At 39.8% G+C, this 25,544-nt stretch overlaps 7 protein-coding genes and 1 non-coding gene across 9 annotated transcripts; 2 read left to right on the top strand and 6 right to left on the bottom strand.

Moving 5' to 3' along the window:
- Positions 1–2,398: 2,398 nt before the first annotated feature.
- On the bottom strand, positions 2,399–5,081 carry LOC115632578 (gamma-glutamyl hydrolase). The gene is made up of 4 exons (XM_030529799.1): positions 4,852–5,081; positions 3,768–3,818; positions 3,452–3,702; positions 2,399–3,031 (listed from the first exon to the last, which is right to left on the bottom strand). The coding sequence occupies exons 1-4, from the start codon at positions 5,037–5,039 to the stop codon at positions 2,517–2,519; spliced, it is 1,005 nt and encodes a 334-aa protein (XP_030385659.1). The 5' UTR covers positions 5,040–5,081; the 3' UTR covers positions 2,399–2,516.
- Positions 5,082–11,829: 6,748 nt separating this feature from the next.
- Positions 11,830–15,111, bottom strand: LOC115632367 (gamma-glutamyl hydrolase). Its single transcript, XM_030529484.1, has 6 exons — positions 14,393–15,111; positions 13,333–13,383; positions 13,037–13,266; positions 12,720–12,826; positions 12,564–12,661; positions 11,830–12,506 (listed from the first exon to the last, which is right to left on the bottom strand). Exons 1-6 carry the CDS (start codon positions 14,617–14,619, stop codon positions 12,101–12,103), a joined length of 1,119 nt encoding a protein of 372 aa, XP_030385344.1. The 5' UTR covers positions 14,620–15,111; the 3' UTR covers positions 11,830–12,100.
- Positions 15,112–15,224: 113 nt separating this feature from the next.
- Positions 15,225–16,205, bottom strand: LOC115632368 (iron-sulfur cluster co-chaperone protein HscB). Of its 2 annotated transcripts, none has more exons than XM_030529486.1 (3): positions 16,004–16,205; positions 15,841–15,941; positions 15,225–15,772 (listed from the first exon to the last, which is right to left on the bottom strand). In XM_030529486.1, exons 1-3 carry the CDS (start codon positions 16,178–16,180, stop codon positions 15,382–15,384), a joined length of 669 nt encoding a protein of 222 aa, XP_030385346.1. In that variant the 5' UTR covers positions 16,181–16,205; the 3' UTR covers positions 15,225–15,381. The 2 variants fall into 2 exon arrangements, with proteins under 2 accessions (XP_030385346.1, XP_030385345.1); XM_030529485.1 differs by having other exon boundaries at positions 15,237–15,772; positions 15,829–15,941.
- A 286-nt stretch (positions 16,206–16,491) lies between these two features.
- Trnai-uau lies at positions 16,492–16,579 on the bottom strand. The gene is given in 2 exon segments: positions 16,492–16,527; positions 16,541–16,579. It is a non-coding gene; the product is annotated as a tRNA-Ile (tRNA).
- Positions 16,580–17,018: 439 nt separating this feature from the next.
- On the bottom strand, positions 17,019–17,712 carry LOC115632184 (mediator of RNA polymerase II transcription subunit 10). The gene is made up of 2 exons (XM_030529219.1): positions 17,512–17,712; positions 17,019–17,423 (listed from the first exon to the last, which is right to left on the bottom strand). Exons 1-2 carry the CDS (start codon positions 17,631–17,633, stop codon positions 17,147–17,149), a joined length of 399 nt encoding a protein of 132 aa, XP_030385079.1. The 5' UTR covers positions 17,634–17,712; the 3' UTR covers positions 17,019–17,146.
- An 89-nt stretch (positions 17,713–17,801) lies between these two features.
- Positions 17,802–18,787, top strand: LOC115632183 (programmed cell death protein 5). Its single transcript, XM_030529217.1, has 3 exons — positions 17,802–17,958; positions 18,258–18,378; positions 18,450–18,787. The coding sequence occupies exons 1-3, from the start codon at positions 17,896–17,898 to the stop codon at positions 18,668–18,670; spliced, it is 405 nt and encodes a 134-aa protein (XP_030385077.1). The 5' UTR covers positions 17,802–17,895; the 3' UTR covers positions 18,671–18,787.
- LOC115632182 (protein disulfide-isomerase TMX3) lies at positions 18,740–20,473 on the bottom strand. The gene is made up of 3 exons (XM_030529216.1): positions 20,333–20,473; positions 19,403–20,265; positions 18,740–19,340 (listed from the first exon to the last, which is right to left on the bottom strand). Exons 1-3 carry the CDS (start codon positions 20,361–20,363, stop codon positions 18,954–18,956), a joined length of 1,281 nt encoding a protein of 426 aa, XP_030385076.1. The 5' UTR covers positions 20,364–20,473; the 3' UTR covers positions 18,740–18,953.
- Positions 20,474–20,664: 191 nt separating this feature from the next.
- On the top strand, positions 20,665–23,141 carry LOC115632483 (U3 small nucleolar RNA-associated protein 4 homolog). The gene is made up of 3 exons (XM_030529658.1): positions 20,665–20,860; positions 20,922–22,764; positions 22,897–23,141. The coding sequence occupies exons 1-3, from the start codon at positions 20,727–20,729 to the stop codon at positions 23,014–23,016; spliced, it is 2,097 nt and encodes a 698-aa protein (XP_030385518.1). The 5' UTR covers positions 20,665–20,726; the 3' UTR covers positions 23,017–23,141.
- Positions 23,142–25,544: the final 2,403 nt, after the last annotated feature.

Genomic DNA, 25,544 nt, shown 5'->3' with positions numbered 1-25,544 from the left:
AAATCAACTTGCAAACTTAAAGAAGGTAGTGGTTGAGCTTGAATTGAAATAAAACTGAAAAATATTAATTTTATTTACGAAAGTGTATTCATAGTTTGTTGTGTGTGACGAATGGTGTCACACTTTCATTTGTGTGCCCATTGGTGTGCATGTACGAGTAAACATGCATGTGCTCCGTTGTGTATAAATTGGGCACAAGGGCGTTTAATGCAGATTTTTTATTTCTTTTTTCTGCTGACTATAAGTAGACAGTGAAATGAAGTGTGCGGGGCATTTGTTTCCCTGTACCCTGCGGCTTATGGAAAGTAAGTCGAGCACTAAATGGCATGCCAAAAAGGGGAAACAAAAACAAAACACAGCTGCCGAAAGCCCGAAAGCGAAATGAAGTAATAAAAATTATCTTTGCTGAAGTTCTACAACGTTTTACCCCCAGCCTCCTTAAATTTTCAACGGCACTGTAAGATTATCTGAAACGCAACTATAAAAATAATGTGAATGAAATAAAATTAAAACGAAACGAAATTGTTCTTCTGTTCTTCAATTTAACCTCATAAAATTGAATGAACTCCTTTCGTTTTTTCAAGAGGCTTCCTACAATTAAAAATTGGTTCAAGAACAACCTTCTGAAGACTCTCGTAGGTTTATTTGGTTGTTGATATAACTACAATTAGTTATCGCACACGAGGCGTATGATTAATATTGAATGAACTCATCAAGTATGCAACATAAAAAGTTTCCACACAAATTATGGTTGTGTACATAATAAGAATAAAACTTTGATATCAAAGGGCAGACCTCATTAGTGAGCAGGCCAGCTCTAACTCGTACCCCTGCACCGAACTCAACAAGGCGACCATAAACCGAAAGTTATGAGCACATTAGATGGGTAACGTGTCCGGTGCTGCAAATGGCAACTCGACACGGCCCCAAAAGGGCGGCATGTTAAATGTCACAATGCTTGATATGCCTTTTGAAGCCGTTAAATGCGTTGACAACAACAACGGCAACAATAAGGGCAACAATAACAACGCCAGTGACAATGGTAACAATTATTTATTTTAAGCATTGTCTGGTTTTGGCGTCGCCCAAACTTTAACCCTGCCCTGCCCTGCCAGCCCCCGTTAGCGCAGTTCTCGTTGTCTGCTCCTGTCTGAAATTGTTTAATGCATTGTTTGGAGGATGTCACGAGGCGCGGCACAAGCATTTAACGGTTATCCAAGCTGTCAGGTGCTTTAAAATGGAAAATTTCCATTGAGGGCTCCACGAGCATGACAATGACGAGAACAATGACAATGAAGAGCCTATGTTGTACCTCAAAAATGCCGCGAAGTGGAAAGTGATGAAAATTTTTTATTAATTTGCGCAGAAAATTTACTTCGAGGTAACTTTAATGGCTCACTCTTGAAGTAACGAGATCGATAGACGTACTTCAAATGTAAAACTTTTCGTGTCATAGTCAAGAGGCCGTTCTAAAATATTCCGCTACTGCCAACACAAATGGCCCATGCCGAATAATCCGCTGGAAATGCGAGATGACAACAAATGGTCGATAAAAACAAACACAAAGACAACAATTTGCATGCCGTGAATGGAAAAATACCGAACAGCGCGTAACCGAAAAGCAGACAAGCGCACCAATGAGAAATCGAGCGGGGGAATGTGAAAGGATTGGAAGCCTTAAGTCCACCGGCAGTTGTATTAAACACTTCATGACCGGCCACAAACTATATATAGTATTTGGGAGTTATGAATTAGCAGTCTACTCCGGCTCAAGTATTGTGGAAATACATACATAGATATGATTAGCAGAGACAACAATTTTTGCTAATAATGCGTCTATATTCGAATTACTGCTTTTAGAGACCTTGCAAAACACACGCCTATTTTTAGCTGCTGAAGAATACATCTTGGGCCGTTCCAAAGAGCTTTACTTAGGGCAATTATTTTTACAGAAATCAAAAAAACTAATTTTAGAAACAAGCAGCCATTTCCAAATGCAGGACATGTTTTCCTTCTGCCTGTTGTATACTTTGCACATACCTCTTATACACATTTTACTCTTCGGGTATAGAGTATAAAACTATAGGATGTATGTATTTCACAACACTATCGAAGATCCAAATATTGACTATCGAAAGGATAGATGGCAATTTCTACCACGGCATTACGTTGTATTTTGATTTGGCGATCTGTGAAACCACTTCTCCAATGCACAAAACTGTTTTTTTAGTATATCTTCAATTAATGTGGAAATAAAACACACAAAAATAGTGAGCCCGATTTTGGAAAGCTCCAAATATTTGTTTATTATGTAACTCGACACAACTAAGGAAAATGTTTGAATATTTTTTGTGAATTTCAACAATTTTGGAAAGTTGTCCTTTCAACACATGATCTGTTGCATACTTTAATGCAGCTTTGGCATCTCAATTTTATTGTAAACTGTCAGTCTATGTGTTTCTCATAATAATCGGCTCTATGGTATCTTGCGCGGTAACTGATGGTACTCGGTTCAATCAACTAGTTACCTCTGCTTCCCGCGGATAGTCTATATCTTTTTCGAAAAGATAACACTGCACCCAGTTGGAGTCTTCCCATTTCCCCGTAAACTCAGGATTCCAGTTCCATATCAAATGCCGCTGCATCTCCTGATTGCTATCGAATCTATTGCCATTTCTTCGACACAGTTCGAGAAACACATTCGCCAAGTACTGCGATTTCTCAATGCAGCAACGCACATGGGCCGAGGCACAATTATCCGTTTTAGCAAACAGCTGCTCATGAGCTGCACGCTCGGGATGGAATTGACTGCCAAAGAAGGGGTACTTTCGGTGCTCAATGAGCGTTACGAAAGATAGTTGCTCCGCATCGGAGCATGTAGCCAGCACATGCCAGTCGTCCCTGATTCCATGATTCCCCAAGTTATCCTCTGTGATGCAAAATCGGTGCTGATGACAAGCAAAGGGGACCCTTTGCATATCCTCCGCCATATCGTCCGGTAGCTGCTTCAGCCATACAGACTCTCGATAGTCTATCGTAACACATATATTGTAGAAAAATACAAAAACAATATAACTCAACAACTCTTATTTGTTTATGCAGTCTTGGCCAAGTGATAAACTAATTTGGAATTAACTTTTTTTAGATTTCTCCTTCTTATGCCTTTTTAGCTTATAATATGCTTTGTATAAACTATTTCCTATGTCGACAGTCAATGTTTGTTGACATAAATAAATAAATAAATAAATTTGTTCAAAAGCTTGTCCAAGGCCTTGCCAATATAATTTTTAGCAACTCGATGAGATCGCTCAATTTTGGCCAAGACAGAATTATGAATAATATAAAAAATTGTCTATAATTTACAAAGGCTTTTCTAAATCATTAAATATACGTTTCCTTAAAGAATGTTTTTTTGTTCTTATAAGTACCACCGTACGAATAAATACCTTACCCTTGGCAAGCTTCAATGGCAGAGCCTGGAACATGGGCTGGCAATCGCATCGCACATCTTTCGAATCCGCAGCATTTATGAGAAGCAGCTGAAAGCCTAGGCAAATGCCCCAGATTGGGAAATATTCGCCCTTCTTATTCTTCTCCACTGCCAATTCGTAGATGTGACTAGCACTCTTCACGCAATCATTGCGGAGATTGTCGCGCAAATCTGCATCATCGATGAAAACTGCGCCACCTGGCAAGACAACGCTATAGAAGAAAAATACTTGTAGGCCTTTAACAGTCCTGCATTTGTAACTAATTCGAATGTTTACCCATTAATTTTTCTCATAGTTCTCTCGTAATAGGCACGGTCACGACCAATCCTGAAACAAACATCACCAGATATGTGAAATAGGTAGGACAAACAAATTCTAAATGATGTACAACCATTGGCTTCATTCGTTCGTTCCCCCTTGTCTAAAGAAGTCGTTAAACCCTTTTAAAAGCTGTTGTGGACGTGCGGAAAAAGGGGTGCTAACAAAGCTAAGTTTAACAACAAATTGCATAATACAAATGAATGTTTTCGTATTCAATTTAGTGTTCTAATATTTTGTATTTAAGTCAGATATAAACGTAAAATCAAACTGATAATATGCATGGACTGTACATGTGCAAATATATATGAATACAGCTAGTAGTGCAGACGAAAGAGTATGAAAAGTACATTATATCATTAAAAAAAAGAATCATTCGATGTGGATCAAAACTTTGAATTGTCTATGTACTTTTCTATTACAATTGAATACCTAAACACACTGTGATGAAAAATCGATGGTAAATTATTTAAATCTACAAGTGAGGAACTGTTTTGAAAGTGTATGTTCTTAATATTTAAATAGCAGGTATTATTTGTCCACCGTAGTTTATAAAGTGTACAGTTGCAAAGAAAACAATCAAATGTTAAGCAGTTTAATAACCCCAGAAGTTGAGCTACATTATCTATACTATTGCTTAGTTCGAATGGTGCAGCCATTGGAAATCGACACCACACAGTACAGGGTGTGTTGCACGCCCAAATCTAAATATGTTAAGTTTTCAAAAAAAAAAAACAACTGCTCGACGTCAAAAATTCAAATTCCGACACGTAAGTGCAGCACTCTCTGTTTAAAAACAAAAAAAAAAAAGTTTCGTGCAAAGCTTTTGGCAAACCTCCCGACGCTGCAGCTGATTCTGCAATTTAGCGCACTGAGCACTCATATGTTTATTTTATTCCTATTGTTGTTGCTGTTTTCGCTGTGCGATTTTCACTTTCAAGGTAAAAGAAATGAAAAGTTGTTGTTTATGCAATGTACTATTCGCATCGTCTGCTTGTGAATATTCCATTTCCTTTGTTTTCGAACTTGCAGCTGCACTCACCAAATCGGCACCACACATCCGCCGGCACCTTCCACATACTTGACGTACGACGCCGCTATATAACTACTCCAACGCTCGCCGTAGCGCTTTCCCAGCGACGTCGCTATATCGATGCACAAGACGCCAATGCAGGCAGCTCCTCTGGCCGCACCACTAACTGCCGCCTGATCCAATTGTTTGGAGTTCATGTCCCTCCCGAGCAACCCATCACAGACTGCTGGCCGATCCAATGGTTTTGAGTTCATGTCGCTCCCGAGCAACGTCTTATTTCGTTCAAAATCAATATCACACTGACACGATACACACTGCCGACTGCCTGATATTAAACGCTTACCAACAAAAATGGACCCTTGTAGTCTGCACTACATGACTAAAAAAGGCAATGCACCCCTCCCAGTTCCCGTCTTTGAGTACCAAATCGATGAGTAGCCTCAACGACGACTGCGAACTGGATAGTAGAGGCGTCGTATTCTACACGGTCTACGTGATGTTCCATAAAAGTTTGAATGGACTTACACATCGCGCAGAAAGTATAAAATGATTGCTGAACGTGTGCATACAAGTACGTACATACATATGTATATTATTAAGCAAGCTTTTGTTTAATATACTTTTGTAAACACTGCAGGTGCATTTTTGTCAACTTTTTTAAATTCAGATAAGATAAGCCCCCACAAAAAGGGGCTTTGTTTTAATTGCTTAAGCAATTAATCTACTGTCTTTTTGTTACTCATCAGTTATTAACATGTATCGAATCCTATCTTTATTGTTTTATTAAATTGTTCATAATCCGAATAGCATGTCTGCAAATAAATACTTAATACTATATAACACTTAGTATACTTCGGCAACTATTGAGCTGACTGAGTTGTCTTCCGATGCATTATCAACAATAGAAAATAGTTATGCTTGAGAATAATTATAGTTGTAGGACGTTAGCTAAGGTTGTAGTAAAGTTTAAAGTGTGTTCTTTTTTTATGTTACTGTACATCCGTTTATCTCGATTTCTGAGCTATCACGTTGAAATTTTGCATATTTTTTCAACTCATAGAACTGCTTTGTGTCTGAAACTGTTTATAAAATATTTTATATATATTAGCGGGTTTTGAGCAAATCGAGTGTCTATATCATATAGCTGACATTGAAACAATCAGGCAAATGTTTGTCGCAAACAAATCTCCGTCCTTATTTCAAAGACTATTTGAATCACTTGATAAGTAAGCAGTGCTAAGCAGTTTTTATCACTTTGTTTATACCATTTTTTATATTTAAGCTAAAGCATACTTTTGGGGATTTGCAGAGCTCCGTTTTATGCCCCGAACGAAACAAAAATACCAGAAGCTGAGTTGCTAAAGGCCGCCTAATTATTCCTACTTATAAATTCTCAAATAATAATAAAACCTACAATTTTGAATGACTTGATAAGTAAGCAGTGCTAAGCAGTTTTTAAAACATTGTTTACCAGAAAAAGCTGAGTTACTAAAAGCCGCCTAATTATTTCTATTTATAAATTCTCTAATAATAAAAAAAACCTACAATTTTGAATGACTTGATAAGTAAGCAGTTTATACGTAACAGAAATATCAGAAGAAACTGAGTTACTAAAGGCCGCCTAATTATTCTTATTTATAAATTCTCTAATAATAAAAAGAAACCTACAATTTTGAATGACGTGATAAGTAAGCAGTGCTAAGCAGTTTTTAACCCATTGTTTATACCATGTGGTTTCATATTTAATCTAAAGCATACTTTTGGGGATTTGCGCAGCTCCGTTCCATGCGCCATACGTAACAGAAATACCAGAAGAAGCTGAGTTACTAAAGGAAAAGTATTTATGCGGTCATTCAGGAATAATAATAGTTTCGAGCGATTATTTCTTACTGGCCGCCTAATTATTCTCTAATAATAATAAAACCTACAATTTTTAACAGCTGTCACATAACGATAATGTGTAAATGTAATTTTTTAATAACTGCAAAGAAAATCAACAGTAGTTTCGTTAAAGTGCGGCAGCTAATATTTTTACACAAATTATACAACTCGTTCTATCCAACTTGATAGACTTGTATTACTTATTAGAGTCAAAGCAATAATATGATAAACAAAATCTAAAAATGTCGTTTTGTCATCTCTTTTAGGCCAAACGTCTCTTTTAACATGAACTTATGTATATCTTTACCAATTCCGACAGCCTCATTTAACGGCTGAAAACCACTTTTCCACAATAATTAAAACATTCAATGCAATTGATTGAATTAATAAGTGGAGGCTCATCAGCGAAACCGAAATTAAAGAAGAGCTTAAGCCACAAAATGTGATCGATGTACACAAAATTTACCAAAAAGTCAACAACTCTCTTAAGGAATCCGGACTCATTACTTTGACCTTTGCTTCCCTTACTCTCCCCGAAAAAATAATGATTGGCTACGAGCAAGTCACCGTACGACCATATGTGCCACGCCCACTAAGATGCCAACAATGTCTACGATTTGGACATCCAACCAGCGCCTGCAAACAGACTTTCAAAACATGCCGCAACTGCTGTCAAGAGGAACACACTAAGGAGGACGAGACCTGCAACAGAACCAAATTCTGCATCAACTGCAAAAACGAAATTGAAAACAACCACTCACCCATGGATAAAAACTGTCCTATATTTTTGAAACAAAAAGAGTTGACAGCAATTAAAACAATTCATAAAGTAGACCACAAATCAGCTCTACAAATATATAACGCACGTCACCCACTTTCAACCACAACCTACTCCAAAATAGTAGCCAATTCTCCGAAACAGACATCTCCAGCGCAGCCGAACACCTCATCTAGCACATCGAAACCCGCACACAATACCATTAATAACCTCAGCACCACGCCTACAATCAATACCACTCACCAACCAAATCTAAAAAGAATCATCACATCTTACGCCGATATCGATATGGACACCACACCACTGATGCAAGACCAGCCTAATCACCAACACCCTCAAGACGACCCCAAGCTCCGAATTTTTCACGCTAAGCAGAATACTCTTACCAAGCCCCTAAAATCTAAAGAAAAACTTGACCCGAAACTTTTAAATTCAAAAACTTAACAACACCAGTGCTACCACAACACTATCATTTAATTTAAATACATATATATATATATATATATATATATATATATATATATATATATATATATATATGTATTTAAATATAAATATAAATATAACAACAAAATGTTGAAAGTACTCCAATGGAATCTTAATGGATACCTAAATAACTACAACCAATTGCAGCTTTTGATAAGAAAATTCTCCCCAAAAATTATATCTCTTCAAGAGACCCACCTAAATACGCTAAGAAACTTCCCTATCCCAATCAACTACCTTATATACAATATCAACTCTGCTGGCAACGCGTCAGGCGGTGTCGCTATTCTTGTACACAAATCCATTCATCATACTGAGATACACCTTCAACAAGACTTCGATTCCGTTTGCATCAAAATCCACTCTAAATTAACCTTCAATATTATATGCTCATATATCCCCCCCAATCATAAGATTACCATCAATAACCTAGAAAATGTCTTCAGCAACATAGACACTCCCACCCTTATCACCGGTGATTTCAATAGCTGGCATATGCTATGGGGATCGCCCCGTAATAATAAGAAGGGACACATCATAGCCCAATTTATACAACAATCACCGCTAATCCTACTAAACGATGGCTCTCCTACCCATTTCAGTACACATAGCACCCTGACCCATGTTGATCTCACTTTCGCCACCCCAATTCTCGCTCTTCATTCCTCATGGCACACCGAATCCGATACCTTCTGCAGTGACCACTTCCCAATTATCACATCCCTATTCGAAACCAACTCAACCCCAATAATAACTCCCAAATTCAAACTAGATAAGGCAAACTGGCCAAGATTTCAAGACGCTAGCTACCATTTTCACCACCAACGCCCTAAAAGTAAAAATCTGAACAAGGAATCAGCAAACATTCAAAAAATCATTCACCAAAGTGCGAACTGTTCCATCCCACAGTCCACTTACCAACATAATATAAAACACCAGGTCCCTTGGTGGAACAAAAACCTTCAAAAATTAAAACAATCTAAAAATTCCCTTTTTTTAACACTAAGACGAAACATATCTACTACTAACATAATTAATTATAAAAAAGCAAATGCACTATTCAAACGAGAAGTAAAAATAGCAAAACGCACATCCCTTGAATCCTTTACCGCCGAAATCAACCCCGGCTCTTCTTCCTCTAGGATTTGGAGCAACCTACGCTCTTTCTGTGGTCTAAAACCAAGTCTTTCAATCCACTGCATTACCAAATCAGATTCCCAAGTCAATATTACAGACAACTTAGCCATAGCCAATGAACTGTGTACCTTCTGGTCTGCCGAATCCAGTGATGAAAACTTCTCCAACACCTTTATTACTCTGAAAAACAGCTCCCTACTAGCCCCTCCCAAGTACCGGCCGTCCGCCTCTGCCTTAAAAATAGAGTCACCTATTTCCACTCTCGAGCTTAACATAGTTCTTTCAAAATTAAAAGGAAAATCCCCAGGCCTGGATCGTATATCTTACGCCATGCTGAAAAACCTCCATCCCTCAGTAAAGCTCCGTTTAGTGGACCACTTTAATAACATCTTCAATAGCCACATACCTCAGCACTACAAGCTGAGTAAAATAATTCCCCTAAACAAGCCACATTCCGATAAAACTTCCCTCAACTCTTACCGTCCCATATCCCTTAACTCGTGCGTTGCCAAAACCCTGGACAAAATTATCGCCAACCGGCTATGGTGGTTTGTTTCCCATAATAAATCAATTGATAGCCGTCAAACAGGTTTCAGAAAAGGAAGGTCGATTTCGGACAGTCTACTAGTTTTAGACCACTTGATTTCGTCCTCTCTATCTACAAAAAACCATGCCTCAATTATATCACTCGACTTTACCAAAGCATTTGATAAAATTGGCATCCATTCAATAATAGACGAGTTGCGTTCGTGGAAAATAGGTCCTAAAATAATCCAATACTGCGTTAACTTTATGACCAACAGAAAAATTAAAGTTTATGCCAACTACCACTTTTCCTCAACCCTTCCCCAACACAACGGCATCCCTCAGGGATCACCCCTGTCAGTTATCCTATTTATCATCGCCTTCAACAAACTTAACTCCATAATTAATAAACACAAGCAATTTAACTTTTGTGCGTACGCCGATGACTACCATATATTTAAAAAATTAAACAATAGCTCTCAAATAGACATAGACCCTTTACTCACCGACATTCTCTCCTGGTGCGAGCATTCAGGGGCCAAACTCTCGCTCTCTAAATGCAAGCACCTCCATATTTGCAAAAAGCACTCCTGCCAAATCAAACTTTCTACCACTCTTACCCCTATAGAAAATACAGACAAATTAAAAATACTAGGAATTACATTTAACAAAAGATTTAACTGGCTGGACCATATATCTAACCTAACCGCTTCAATTTCAACACAGCTTAACATTATAAAATGCATTTCCAACAATAAATACAACTGCAGCCAGCTCAGCGTTATTCACACTATTAATTCCCTAATAATGTCAAAGATAGATTTCGGTATATTTCTTTACGGAAACTCCCCTGCTTCCTATTTAAAGCCAATTAAAACAATTTACCATTCCGCAATAAGATCTGCTCTTGGTGCCTTCCGCTCCACTCCCATATACAACCTCCTCTTCGAAGCCAACATGATGCCAATAGATATCAGAACAAAATTTTCCACAGCCAAACTTATTAGACAAATTTTACTTTCAAACGGATCACCACTGAAACCAACAATAGAAAAAATACTTAAATCAAGAAAGCCAAACCCTAATATTCCATCCGCCCTACATAGAGCCCTGAAATCAGTTTTAGATCTTGGTCTACCCTTCAAACCTTTTCCCCAAGAGAGACACCCTATTCCACCCTGGAATGATGTATCTTCCGCAATAGACATCTCTCTACACCAACTACCCAAACTCATTACTCCGTTACAAGTTTACCACCAAAAATTCCTAGAGCTGAAAAATACCTACTCATCTTACTCATTCATTTATACCGACGGCTCCAAAATGAACGGTGCAGCTTCTTTTAGCATAGTAGCTAATGATTCTCACCAGCAAAACCTATTACCTTACTACAGTTCCATCTATACAGCCGAAATTATTGCCATCCACAAAGCAACACTTTTATCGCAACTCTCTCCTCATCCTACAGCTATCTGTACTGACTCCCTTTCAGCAATAAACGCCATCTCCAATTCCACCAATACTTCATATTACCCATCTGCCATAAGACAATTACTATTAAAAAACATTAAAAAATTAAAACTAATATGGATTCCTGGACACTGCGGGATAAAAGGCAACGAAGATGCAGATAAGACTGCCAAAGACGCTTTTCTCCTCCCACTCACATTTCACAATAACTTTAATATCACAGATATCCTAAAACATATAAAAAAACATTTCAAATCCGAACAAATATCTCTTTTTCATCAAACGAACTCATACTACAATTCCAACAACACAAAAGCGAATACAATATACGACTACGGTCGAAATCAATCCAAGCTTTCAATTCCTCGCTCCACTTTCTCGAAAATTATTCGTTTAAGATTGGGCCACACCAACCTCACTCATAGTTACCTTTTTAATCGTCCTCACATAGCGCCCCTGTGCCCTATGTGCACCAACCAGCGTATAACCATTCAACATATCCTGGCGGAATGCCCACATTTACAACCTATACGAAATTCTCTATTCCCCACAATAAGCCCCGTCCAATCCCTTTTTGATCTCAATCCCCTTAATATAGAAACGATAATCCGATACCTCAACAATAGCAATACCCTTAAGGCCCTATAACATAATTTGTACATACAATAAGTTAAGCCCCGTCCTATATATTTATATGTAACAAATTTAAATATCCTTAACTGTTATTTAATGCTAGCTTAAGGCCTCGTAGCTATAGCTAAATATTTGTTCGCCTGTACATTTTACATTGCAGCCGAACTGTTAATAATAATAATAATAAGTGGAGGCTAATATTTAGAAGAATCATAAAAACGAAAACTCAAGCTCAAGCTCAATTTGTTGTTCAAACTCGAGTTTTCGGCAAGTTTTGACAACTGCACGTGCAAAGCAACAACAGCTAGGAACTAGATACCGAAACAATATGTGCGTAGAGCCTCTGGATTAGTTATGCAACGAAACCCACAGGCAAAAAGCTAGCGCGCTGTATGTTATAGTAGACAGCGCTACAGCATCAGCACCATTGCCATTGCCATTGTAGGGGAAATAGTGAGTGTTATCCTCATCCTCATCACCGCCCTCCTCAATCGGAATATCTTCAAACAGATACTGCTGCACAAACGCGGAGCCAAGTGGGGAAGTATACTCTGGACTGTAGTTGTAAATGAGGGCGGACGATAGTTCTGTCTGGTTTTTGAATATGTTCGGATTGCGCCGCGCCTCATTGACGAAGAATTCAGCAAAGAACTGCGAACAGGAGACGGCCGCTTGTGTATGTGGTATATTGCCCTTTGCATTGAACTCATAGAGCGGTTTCTCGGGGTGGAATTGGACGGCGTAGAAGGGATAACTGCAAACATGTCATTAGCAAAATGTCGGTTTCGATTGTGGTCTTGAAGTCACTCACCGAACATGTTCAATGGTTGATATAAACTCAATACCGTCCCAATCATGATTCAGTGTCATCACACGCCAAGTTTTGTATAATTGAAGCGCTTCAAAGGTCTAAAAAAAAATTGCTTTTTGATGAACTAAAACGTGTGAATAGTGCCATACCGCATACCTTCTCTGTGTAGCAATATCGGTGCGAATTAATCGTCACATTCTCTTTCTTCAACAGATCCATAATCAAATCACTTGTGCTGTTAAACAGACGACTCTGATTGAAGTCTAAGAAGCAGATTAAAACATGTATATATTAAAAATGCGCTTATACGCTGTTAACCTTAATTTGTATTTTCAAATATTTCGAAGATGATGCAGAAGAATAGGTTATGAAGAAATCCAAAAAGAATCTACATAGGTTTTTAATGAAATGTGTTGTGCCGTATCTAAATTTTGATTTTATAACGTCTGTATATTGTAGAATTGTTCACTCACCTGCCTTGAACTCCAACGGCAATGGCTGTGCTATAGAGCTGCAATCCGTGCGCGCTTCAGTGCCATTTGCCAGCTTATATACCAACAGTTCCATGCCCAGACAAGTGCCCCAGATAGGCATGAAAACGCCCTTATTATTAAGATCTATGGCAATATTTATCAAATGCTCGCCAGCGTCCGAATATCCGTTGCTCTGATTAAACCAGGTAGCACCACCGGGAAGGAGCACTCTACAAGTATTAGAGAAATAAATAATTAAGTGAACCGATCGAGATGAGCCAAATTTCTTCACTTACCCATTAATCTTTTGCATTAGATCTTCATAGTAGCTGCGGTTTCGACCAATCCTGCGAAAGAGCATCGAAAATGTTTAATAATAAACACTTTTTATCTTAAGTAAGATTGCTTTCATTTAAAAATGTTCATAAAATAGAAAGAGAACAGGTATTAATTCAGCTTTAGCTTTTCCTTATTACAAAACATGGACTTGAAAACCATACTTCAGATTCAGAAGATGAATTGAATGAATGAATTGATTGAATCACTCCGAATTTCTACGTTTGCTTGAGCAGGGTATTCAAGACACTCGCATACCCGTAATTGTGACTGTAAAGTGGGCCACATTTTCATTAAGGAATGCGTGACTCATGATGGATGCTCCTAAAATGTTTCCATAGGTCTCGGTCAATCTGGTTCCATGCAAACTATCGGACTACAATAACTTGTTCTCTCGGCCTATATTGCAACAACGTCTTTCTTAAACAATCTCAACAATATTTGTTGATACATATGTACATATACATATTTGTATTGAATTACTTGTAATGAAATCGTACTATTGTACACCTGCCATATATATTAGAAAAAGTTAGCTAATAAAACCAGATTTTAGGAATATTCTTACGATAAGTTTTTATGTTATTTGAAAACACAGAAGCTGAGCACCCCAATTGTTTTATAAACAAGCTTTGAAGTGACTCGATGAGTAACAGTCTCGATACACCCGTTCAATATGTTTTTTGACCAGATTTGTATTGCGCTAGTCATGCCCCTAATGAGAGTCATGCCCCATATGCATTAAACAGACACATAGTATATGCAAACGAATTTATGACAATTGTAAACGGCTGCTGATTTCGTACACTTTTTTGCTTCGCAGTCTGACCGTTAAAAGTGTTATCAGAAGTGGCTGGTTATGATTTATATTACTATCTCGATCGACTACGCCAAGTAATCAAAATAATCTTATCTTCTACGCATACTCGTATTTATAACAATTTGTATATATTTTTAAACAGATGTGTCTGTCCACTTCAAGGTCCGGTAATCTATTATCATAGCCCTTCATTAACTTACCCAATTGGCACTACTCTGGCGCCAGCACCTTCCAGAAACTTGACGTACGATGCAGCGATGTAGCTGGTCTTGTTTTTAAAGTTTCGAGCAAGCAAGCCGTTCGGTGCGATCTCTTGGCTCAGCACACCTATGATGGGCGAAATGCTAGCATCAGGCGAAATAGTGTTAGCACTCAGGACAACTGCTATAGGCAGCAACAGGAGCAGTGGCCAATGGGAGTCCAACATCCTTTCAATTCGTGAATTCACGTATTCCAAATATTAGATCACACAGTAGCTGGAGCCGGACAACCAACTCGGTGCGCTTTCGTCGAAGAACTGAGTAGCGTGTGCAATTTAAATTTGTTTTCATACTAGCCACGTTTTCTTCGAGCGCGCGTTCGCTCGCTCATTTTTAATTCCAGTACAAACAGACAATAGAGCAACAACAACGACAAAAACGGGCCTTAATAGAGAAATGCGGGTCTGGGTAATATTAACTGTCAACGACATTATTGATTCGCCTTCTTTTGAGCATGATTTTAGGGTACCAGGGGAATCATTCGATCGTTTAGTGGGGAATCACTGTAAACCGGCTACAGAGATTCCAATTCCAAAATTCACTTCACTTAATGAGCATTGTCCCGGACAGCACCACATAAACAAAACAAAAAAACTCGTTACGCGACCACATTAGCGCAAAGAGCAAACAATGAGCGTAGTAGTATTAATATTATTATTCTTTTTCGATTGAGCTTTTCTCGAGGCGTCTAATGGAACGCGAACGCGTGTCATTAAACGCAAATCACTTTGCATACAGAAACCAACAAAATATGATGTGGCGAATAAACAAACGCGAGCCAATATCGAAATTTATTTACATACATTCTTTTATTAAATTGAATGCTTCTTTCTGCGCTGCGGGAGGCGCTTTCTTGTTCAGAGGCGAATGCTAACACGTGTAATCGATTTGAAGTAGCCGATTGCGAATCGATATTGTTTAGGGTTAACTCAATTATTTCCCATCAGACGCTGAAGCTTCTTCTTTATGGTGCTCTGTATGCTCAACAGGTATTTCATTTCGACCAGAGTGGCTTTCACAGCAGCCAAGTCGTTGACCTCAAAGCAGGCGGATAAGGTTTGTGCCATTGTATCTAGTTCCTTGATAATTTGCGCGTTCAGCTGCTCAAGCGTGCCGCTATCTGCAGCATCTTCAACCTCTTCGTTACGTTCCATCATGTCCATGAGGAAGGCCTTGTTGAGGGCTGTGTTATCCTGCGGCATCTGCTCGCCCTGTAGCTCCAACATATACTGGCCACGTTCCAAGGGCTTAGACAGCGTTTTGTAGGCCTTGTTTATCAGCGAGCTCCAATCGGCGGAGTTATTCTGCTCCCGTGTGCTTCTGTATGGCGCAACAAATGTATTTAGTATTTCATGAGCTGTCCAATCATTACTAACGTGTTGCTGTACTTGTCGGGATGCACAAGGCCCTGAAGTTGGCGGAATCGTTGCGTCAATTTCTGCCCCTCCACGGCAAAGCTTGTGGGAAAATCTAGTAGTTCGAAGTAGTTCTACAAGTGCAGGTATTATGGCAATTAGATCATGTTGCAGTTCCGAATTTACTTATACCTACAATGCCAGAATTCACATCCTGCAGGCGCCGGCAATTAGCACAAATCATGTTCTGTTTGCACAATGATTGCTTTTTACAATTCCAACAGGCAGGAGTCGATGTGCCATAAAAGCGCCCCTTTTGGAAGTACCCAGCTGTACTAAAAAACGACCTCAACGCAGAAGGCACGCGCCTCATTTTTCCAAATAATCACATCAATGCTCTTCTCTTATCAATTACACAAGACACCGTGTTGTAAGCAACAAACAGCTGACAAGTCAACAGCTGGCGCAACAATTTAGTGTTGAAAAACAATGGTGGTGGAAGGACGTTTGCAGCACTGCCTCAATTTATTCCTTTTACAATAAATTTATTATAATTTAGTTTATTGCGATCAAACCCTTTGCAAAAATTCGCAGCTCGCTTAAGGTAATTCGAAAAAAAAAGGTTCGGCTTGAAATATTGTATTTATTTTATAGAAAAAGTTATGCAACTGACGGATTGTCGCTTGCTCCAGGTGAGGCTCGAACTCACAACCTCGGCATCGCTCATACTGATTATAAGTACCGCGCGGCTAACCAATTGCGCCACTGGAGCTGTTGACCGGCCGCTGCCAAAAGCATAATATAAGCACAATTAGTTAGAATAGAACTTAAGTTTAAGTCGCAGTTCGTGTAAATGTGTGATTGTAACATTAAATCCAACCTGAAATATCGAAATATTGTTAGCTAACGAGTTTTTCAAATTAATTGAACTGAAAGTGGGGTTTGTATATATGTATGGGGGAATATATTTAAAAAGGTGAGTCCTTAAAAACGCGGTAGGAAGAGCTCAGCTCAATGGTTATAAGAAAATGCTGGGAAGTAATTAATTCTGTGTAAAGCGTCTTTCTCTCAATAGCTTACCATAAATTGAACTAAGAACTTTTTCATCGAAATATGTATGTATACTTTTAAAAGAGGCAAGAGTATTCTGTCATGTTTTAGAATTTCCAAATAGCGGCCTTATGCCGCAGCCCTTTAAGAACACGAAAGCATTTTAGGAAGTTGAAAAGTCCGTTTTATTTTACAATATCCTTTAATTTCTAAATATGAAATTTAAACCGAATAGTGTTACTTTTTTTTTACTTATTTATCATTATGTGCATGCATGTAAATAAAAAGCTTAAATGGAGTCCTTTCTGTAGGCGCGATAGTTGTTCATCTCGTTTGGAAACGTTTTGTACAATTCGAGAAGCAAATTGGACTTGAATTTTCTATATGCATCAATTTTTCCCTTCACTTCCTCGTTCTTGGCCAACGCCTTCTCGACGCAGTCCTTCGTGTAGAGCTGTGGATTCTTGTCCTGGTCAATGTAATCAAATACTTCGAAGGGCACATAAACATCCTGCACCTGAGGCCTCAGTTTATCAATTTCCTGCAGACCAGTAACCAAACTATTGCTGTAAATATATAAAACAGTGGAAATGGTAAGGATATGCATAGCAGACAGTTTCTGATGTAATTTATTGAAACTGGGGTATCTCTTACATTTTCTGATTTAATACGTTCTGTCCCTGCGGCTGAAAGTCACTGACAATGATGCGTATCTGACGCACATTCTCTATAAACATTTCTAGCTGTGTTTCCAGATTCTCTAGAGGGGAGGTCATTGTTGAACTCTTTTACTTATATATTAACTACGAATTTAGACAAAAGACTTCACTTATTTTGTTTTACTTAAGCCAAAGGTGTAAATACGTCTTCTTCTTCCTACTGTGTAATTCAACGTGGGCAGATAAATTTTGTACATTATCGATAGCTTTTGACAGCCGATATTCACGCATAACCCAACAATCGGCACTGCCTAACGAAGTGCATGTTAAATTTGTAGGACAAATATTCACATTTTTTAACAAAATTTTTTAGTAAACTATGTCGGACAATGACTTAGACGCTTTGCGCGCTCAGCGCATGTCACAGTTGCAGTCCCAGCTCGTAAGTTCAATTTCAAACACTGACGCTAATTATCGCGACTTGGCGCTGTTGTAATTTTATCCGGACACGAAAATGGCCATAAATAGAAAACACGAAAAGTTAAAATGTGAAAGATTGAAAATGAAATCAAATTTGTAGTTAATGCCATCCTGCATCCCCTCGATCGAAAATTCGACACGCGCAATGACTCATCATCGTTCTTGTTGTTAGCAAAATTTGCCGGCTGGCGCGTGCTCGCTTGTGCACCTGTGCAATAAATAAGTAAGAATAAATATTAGGAATGTCCTTACACTTTTCAGGGCGGTGCCGGCGGCAACGATGGCGAGAAACAACAACAGCAACAGGAACAGATGCGCGCCCAAGAGGAAATGAAGCACTCAATATTGTCTCAAGTGCTTGATCAACAGGCACGAGCCCGCTGTAAATATTCATCTGAAATAATTCATTATTTTAACCAATCTGTATAGCAACTGCATTCTAAATACGTACAGTAAACACACTCAAAGTCAGCAAGCCAGAGAAAGCTCAAATGTTCGAGAACATGGTCATTAGGATGGCACAAATGGGCCAGGTGCGCGGGAAGCTAGACGATGCACAATTTGTTAGCATAATGGAGAGTGTGAATGCCCAAATGCCGCAGAGCAAAGCAACGGTTAAATACGACAGACGACGAGCTGCCATAGATAGCGATGATGAGGACTATGGTTGCTGATTGGGAAGAGAAACTCTAGCTATGCTATTTTAAGTTGCCTCCTAAGATCCCATTTATAATGCGTTGCACTTTATAAATTACCTATTATTTTTATTATTAAATTAATTTTTAACTCAAGTTCAATGTCTGCAAAATTGAATTAATACAAAATTCGTCCAGCCAAGGATAGCAATTAAGGCAGACATTGCAATACGACTAGAATTTGGCTTGGTACGCTCAGGAATTTTCGAAAGCAATAAAATGGTTTTACAATGATAAATGAAAAAAGTGGTGAGAGGATGGTTTATTCCTTCTTTTCGTGATCATCCTGTTCCTCCTCAGTTACTAGGCAATCGCCGCAGAAAATGGAATATAGGATGAGGGAGAGAAAGCCCAATGGCAGACCAAAAATAACGGTCGTCAGCACGGGATTTCCTTGCCACATATCGCGTAGGGACTTTCGCACCTCAAAGAGTGCGCGATTAACACGCACAAAGTAGGTATCGCCACCATAGGCAGTGGCGCTCTCATTGCTAATCGAATCTAGGAATATGTGCAGTGCCTGCGGCGTCATTTGCAAGGGATCATCGTCGGGTATGTAGTGATGCTGGGTTGTCGAGTTGATGGCTATCAAGTGTGGCGTTGGCATCTGGTCGAGTATGATGGAATGCGCAATAGATGGTTCGCCAATCTGTAAAGGAGAGCAAACCCAATACGTGACCCTATAACGATATTTGTGAATTTAAAACTCACCCAACCGAACTGAAATTTATTATGGTAGCGCGGTCGATGTTTGCGAATGACACCCTCGACCATGTCACGGAATTCCAGCTCGTGCGTGGCTATCTGACTGAGCTTGTCCTCTTGGACTACAGCCAGCACCAAATACTTTTTCGTCTTCAGCAGCTGGTGTATGTTGAAGCGCGTCACTTTTGGGAACAAAGTGAATCGTTCGACATTGACCCACTGGAATATTGTCTCATTTACTTCATTTGGATCCATCTCGTGTGCCACATGACCATGTGGATAGAAATGATGCTGCTCCTCTTTATACACAATGACAGCAGGCAGCTTCTCGAAATCGAAATGCTGTGTGGCAATGTCCTCGCTAGTGGCATAGAAGAAACCATGCTCCTGATATCCCTCCGCTGCCGCATAGTAGGTATCCCACACCACACCCTCCTGCTGCCCCACAAACATAAAGAATATGGTGTGCGAACCCTTCAGCATGTCAACACTTTCGGTTCGTGTGACTAGTTGTACTGGCGGCCCAGACATGCGCAGAGCATAGTCCACAAGCTCGTCCTTGCTGCGATCGCCGCTGTACGTAAACTCCATGTTCCCTTTGACAAACATAATCGTTGGGTAGCCACGCACCTTAAATTCTCGAGCAGCTGCCGGATACTTTGTGCAGTCCAGCCGGCCTACGCGCACGTTAGTGGCATGCAGTGCCTGCCCGACCAATGCAAAGATGGGCTCCAACCGCTTGCAATACCCACACCAGGGCGCATAGAACATTACCAGCCACTGGCCCTCGTGTCGCACATCAATAAAGCGGTCGCTCAACTCGAACACACGTGATGAGATGACGGGTGTGCCCAGCAACAGGAGCAGAGCTTTTGAGTGGAGAAATCAAATGCATTATGTATATTGTCTGATTTAGGCAAAGAAAAGTTCCATTACCGCTCAACAGACTCCATACAGATTTCGGCATCTTTAAGTTGCCGGCGCAACGCAAACCTTGCTCCACAGCAACTTTTAATTAGCACGATTCATATGCGCTTAACTTAATTAAACTAATTTATTTTTTGCAAATCGCATGAATAATTGTCAGCCACCCCCGTTTGCTATGTGCATATGTTTGTATGTACATATGTACTTGGACACAATTGAAGTGTGGCAGCACCTGCACCTTGTAAACAGCTGTTGAGACATTACGCTGTTCTGGCAGCCCTGTAGTATGGTACTTTTATGGTATAAAAATACTGTCGTGCGCTCTTCATGCACGTGCTTTCCATTTGAAACATATGTATTTGATTGTTTTTCACAATAGTGTGTAATATAAAGCATATCCAAAATGAAAGCGCGAGATCCTAGAGCCCCAGAAGGAGGAACTGTGGAGTTTCATGGTGTACGCTTTTACAAAATCAAACCGAAAGCCATAACTTGTCTAGCGTACAACAAGCTCCAAAAATTGTTGGCTTTAAGTCGGTGAGTGTTCGATTCTATGTTGTGTTGAATTAAACAAATTAATTTTGTAATTATCACTCAGCGAGGATGGCAGGATTGAGATATGGGATTTGCGCTATGCAGCGTACCTTGAACGTGTCATACCGCAGACAGGAAGGATCAAGGGTTTAGCATGGGCGGGCAAGAACCGATTGTTCTCAGCTAGTCTTGCCGGCGCCCTTGTTGAGTGGAACCTGAACACGCTGCTGCCCCGATATGAGTTAACGCCTACGGGAAACGCGCTCTGGTGCTTGGATGTGAATTCGCAGGAGACGGAGCTCGCAATTGGTTCTGACGGCGGACATATCAACATATTTGGCATTGAGCATGACGAGATTACTTATAAGACGATGTTCCAAAAGCTAAAACGACGCATCGTCTGCTGCAGATTCGACAAGAGTGGCAAGCATCTGGTCACGGGCTCACGGGGCTACCTGCGCATCTGGAATGTTAGCAAAGGAACTATGCTGCATATCATGACGATGAGGGACCGCAATGTGTCCGTGCGCTCCCTGGTAGTGCTCAGTGACTTCACAATTATAACCGGTGACTCTGCTGGCTATGTGACTGTGTGGAATGGCGCCAATGGGACACAGGTGGAGTCCAACAAGATCCTAGCCCGTGATGTTGACGCGCTGGCCGTAAATGAAGAGGAGGATCGCTTGTTCTGCAGCGGCAATAACCCGCCAATAATACGTATTCTAAGCAAAACGCAAATTAAACGCGAGGAATCTCAATACGAGCGTTGGATAAAGAACCTGCAGCGCGATGTGCACAAGCATCCTGTTAAGGCTCTGGCGCTGATAGACGACTGCGTCATTTCGGGCGGTCAGGACGGCATCCTATGCATTTCTTCGGGCACCAGGACCAGCGCCATGGTTGCCAAATATGTGCCTTTCTTGCACGGGAGCACCGCAGCGTTAGCACCAAACCCTAAATGGCTGCTTCTACGATACCAGTATTCGTTGAGTTTGTGGCAATTGGGAGCTTCAAAAAATGTTGATGCAGAAGGCATTGGTGAGGGCCCTGTGGGCTCAAGTGTGCAGCTTCCCCTATGGCGGTCACCACGCCAATTGTTGCAACTCAACACTGACCCGAATAATATGCTGATCGCGTCTGCTATATCTGCCGACGGCACCTGGCTCTGCTACTCAACGACCCGGAACATACGCCTGAGTTGCCTCCAGATGCCTGCTACCAAAAAGGAGTCAATAATAATAAAACGCATAACGGAAGAGTTACCTGCAGAATTTCAACCCGCTACACACATCCAGTTTACAAAAGATAGCGATGGCTTGCTAATATTGCATGCGGCAACAAGACAACTGCGTGCCTTCAGTCTGGCACAGGAGCGTGTAAAGTTCACCTACAGCATTGATCTCAGTGCTGTGATCAACGCGCCCATAACCCACGTAGAGATTTCACAATGTACAAGTTATGTGGTCGTAGCAAGTGTAGATCAAACGATCGCAGTATGGCATGTAAGCAAAGGGAAACGGCACGAGCATTTGCTCAATTTGCCACGCTACAAGGCAGCCACGACGGCCCTGGCCTTACATGAGGAACATCCATTGCTGGTGATCGCCTATGCGGATGGACGCATTGTGGAGTACGATTTAACGGAGCGCCGTTTCACCTGTGAAACGGATCAGCACTTTGTTGAGAACTCTTCAACACATTGCATTCGAGGCGTAGTGCTGGATGCCCAGAACCCAAACATTTTCATTGTCTACAACGAAGTCTTTATGTATGTTCTGGAAAAGGTGAGCATAGCAAGAGATGAGACAGTGCTAGAGGAGCCGAGACAAAAAGCGAAACGTCTTAGCCGTTCCTTCGATGAGCCAAAACTGACTAGTCTTCGTATAAAGCTACAGATGTATCGCGAGGTAAGTCGATATCTCATGCATTTATGCATGAGGGTTTTTTATTGTATAGGGATGGATTATATATAACCTGTAGACTTTACGTAAACCTGTCTAATTACATGGTATATTATTCATGTTTTATTCATCTTGCAGCATCTAACGCACGTATGTCGTTTGGGACCCAAAGAGATCGTTACCATTGGATTAGAGACAAAAACTCTCTTGGCCAGCTTACCACCGCCAGTCGAGAGAAAAAAATTCGGTGCCGCTTAAAAACGATTTCAAATTTTAGTTCTAGTAAGTCTGTGAAACACTTCTTTGTTTACACTTCAATTACTGTCATTAATTTAATAGAAATAATAAAAAAATAATACTTAAATTTTGATATTGATCTTAAAGCAGTTGATCTTGAGTTATTAAAACTTAGTCTAAATAATATAAAAACATAGTTTACAAAGCACACAAACTTTTCAATTTTAATGAGGCCAAGTTAAATAGCTTCTTACATACCGGGGCTTCAATGGAAATGGAACTTTTGGCTTTTGGATTCTATTGCTGAGACTTATTAGCTTTTGGATAGATTTTGCGTAGCTCTCCAAGAATTTCTCGATCAATGGTTACTTTATATTGTTTCAATATTAATAGGTCTTAATCTAGCATCAACTAAGTATAGTGCAAGAAATGAAAATATAAGTTAATTAAATGCAAATACCCATCTCATTTATTTCACTCCACTTTAAAAACCATTCTTGCTGATAGTCCCGCTGTAAATCTAGTAATTTTCGCCAAAGAAATTATTTTGATGTAAAGTTGGCCATTCGTCACTTTCGGACTTATTTTTCGGTTATTATAAAAAGAATGTTTCACATGATGTTGGGGATCACATAATTTGTTCAAATTTGAAAAGTAGTATCATTTGGATCTTTGAACGTAGCTATAATTAGGATGCGATTAGGATAGTTACTGACTTGGAATAAGTACAAAGCAGCATTAAGTAGATAGCTTGCTAAGCATCTTATAATTTCGGAATAGCGAATTCGAAGCACATTTGTTTCTGGTGGCTTAGCACAAAACGAACAAATAGGAAATACGACTTGTCAAAAAAATATTCTCAAAAATTTGTCGCTGTCAGCCCATAAGACTCGATCTGTATGTGAAGGTGTGTGTGTGTGTTTGCGCCCGCGGATTGCACTCGTCTACGGGTCCTGCTCCTGCCACTGCCACTGCGCCCGTTGTTGAATTCCACGTATTGTGTAACATTTCGTTTTGTCGTTGGCATTTAGCTGTAATTGTTGTGTGCATTGTTGCTATTGTTGTTCTGTGACGTGGTTGTTGTTATTTTTTGGTTTTACACTGTCTAGCCAAAGTCTAGACAAGTGCATACCACACACAGATAGACACACACACACACGCACACACACAGACACTTGCGAAATGTCGATGCACAATTCAACTTTTTGCTCAAAAACTCATTGCCCGGTTTTGGATTCCGTCCCACAGTCTGTGTGGCATTGTTGCTGTGTGGGCGTACGAGTATGTCTGTGTGTGTTGGTGTCTGCCAAAAAGTATCCTGCAGCTATATAGCCAGGCTGCATGTTCTCTGCTTTTTTCACACAACATTTCATGTTTTTTTTCCTTTGTATTTGCATAAAAATTTGGTACCATAAAATCCGTTTTCCTGCTGCGGTTGTGGGCGGATCCTTTATTTTTTGGATTTCTATTTTTATGGTGCACATGCCTTTGGGCCTTTGCCATGTCGGCTGAATTTGCATAGAAAACGAAGTGGCAAATAGACATAAATAATGAGTGATAAAGCTGTTTGGCTGTTGGTGAACAATTCAGTCCCCAAATAGGCATCTATGCTAGTCCTGAGGGAGTCCTGCACCTAGTAGTTATGCATACATTAATCAATCCTGTAAGATACCACGCGGATTGCATTATTTGAAATCAATGATCACATTTAATTTTTTCAAAAACATCAATTTCTTAATGTGTTGAGAATACGAAAAAAAGGAAACTCTTCGGTTAATGTACTCGTATTTTTTTCCACTGCAAACTGAATTATTTATAAGCGCTTGTCGCCTTCTCAAAAGAATTTTTTTTACATTTATTTCTATATATGTACAAGTATATTAAAATAATAATGACGATTCTTTTTGTTGTATTTGAATTTGGTAAAGTTAAATAATAAATAGTCTTGCTTTGCCTTTTCGTAAAATGGAAGTCTCTTCACGAACTTCACGCTGTATTCTTCAGGTTCCCAAGTTTCACGCACAAAGCCTTAAAAAGAAAGCCAAATGTTAAGACTAACTAAGAAATGATAATTAACATTAATAGACCTAAGCTATGTTCAGATCTGAACAAAAACACTAATTTACACCAGCGGTGAGCTCATATGTTGATAATTGTAATCATCGGAAGTAAAAGTTCTGAATTTCTTAATGATATTCCAATTCGACAATAACATTTCGCTTCACTTTGTTACCAACTCATTCAACACCATCTCGCATTTCTGAATTGCCATTCAATCAGTGGCTTCTGGATGCTCACGCTTTCGCCGACATTTCAACCGACTTCGAATGGGTGGGGGTGGTGGAGAATTCGGGAAGTAGTGGGAAAACTTACGCAAACTACGCGACCAACTACAAGTAAAGTCTGCTTACAAGTCTAGGGCGTCTAGACAGGCGGCAAAACTTTGGCGGTGGGCTAAAAGTTTGCTTCCAATGCTACGGCAAAGGCGACGATGACGACAACGGCAACATACTTTTGCTGTTGAACAACTTGGAAGCCGTTGCATAGTG

The sequence above is a fragment of the Scaptodrosophila lebanonensis genome, unplaced genomic scaffold (genome assembly GCF_003285725.1).
Source record: "Scaptodrosophila lebanonensis strain 11010-0011.00,11010-0021.00 unplaced genomic scaffold, SlebRS2 tig00001415-arrow-pilon, whole genome shotgun sequence".
NCBI lineage: Eukaryota > Metazoa > Arthropoda > Insecta > Diptera > Drosophilidae > Scaptodrosophila > Scaptodrosophila lebanonensis.
The sequence above is the reverse complement of the archived record's forward strand: the minus strand, read 5'-3'. Positions and strand labels throughout refer to the sequence as shown.